Source organism: Penaeus monodon, chromosome 31 (genome assembly GCF_015228065.2).
Source record: "Penaeus monodon isolate SGIC_2016 chromosome 31, NSTDA_Pmon_1, whole genome shotgun sequence".
In the NCBI taxonomy this organism is placed as follows: domain Eukaryota; kingdom Metazoa; phylum Arthropoda; class Malacostraca; order Decapoda; family Penaeidae; genus Penaeus; species Penaeus monodon.
The window spans coordinates 21,595,826-21,596,468 of record NC_051416.1 but is presented as its reverse complement, the minus strand read 5'-3'; the positions used below and the strand labels follow the sequence as shown (position 1 = coordinate 21,596,468).

General features: G+C 32.0%; 1 protein-coding gene across 42 annotated transcripts in view; it reads left to right on the top strand.

The window, feature by feature from the left end:
• The window catches only part of LOC119593093 (cytoplasmic dynein 1 intermediate chain-like), a 47,628-nt gene that overhangs the window by 31,645 nt on the left and 15,340 nt on the right, over positions 1 to 643 (top strand). For 20 of the 42 annotated variants that reach the window (XM_037942026.1, XM_037942041.1, XM_037942039.1 and 17 more), the window contains one exon: positions 580 to 600. The exons of the other annotated variants lie outside the window; for them this stretch is intronic. In XM_037942026.1, coding sequence (XP_037797954.1) covers positions 580 to 600 — 21 coding nt within the window. The remainder of the gene's footprint in view (positions 1 to 579; positions 601 to 643) is intronic. 42 annotated transcript variants of the gene reach the window in all.

The following is a 643-nucleotide window of genomic DNA, read 5'->3' as shown; positions in this document are numbered from 1 at the left end:
GCTGCTACAGTAACACAGTATATTGATGTTCTTTGAAGTATCTAGTAATTAGGGTTTTGTATATATGATTCATTGCCTTTTTTTTCCCCATAGGAGGTTTGAATAGGAAAGTATATACTAAAGATACATGGAGACACACATGAACAGTGGGCAAGAAATGCATTTCATAGTTGCATTCGATATGAACTAACAAAAATTACTAACCTTTAGATATGTATTATCATATATCAGTTCTTAATAAACCTTTAATATCAGACTTTTTGCATGTTCAGATTTTAAAAGAGAAAAAAAAAGAACCTTTTTTTCAAAAGTCTGAGATATTTATATATATTTTTTTTCCTTATACAATGAATCCAAAGATAGAATTAGTGTTATTCTAAGGAAGTGAAAGGATGCGAAGGATACACATTGAAGATTGTGAGAGGCTTTTTTGTAAATATTTTTTAGTGTTGCTGTCTTCTTTAATAGGAGTGTATTAGCATTAGATAATTTATAGTTTAGAAAAAAAAAAAAAAAAGGCCAGGTGATGTATCAGGAAAAAAATTACTCACTTTTACCCCGTCTTCTCCCTCACCTCAGCCCATGCCTTCGACTATTACGGTAAGTGTTAGTTTTCTATGTGGACCTCTGCCCTCCCCCCCTC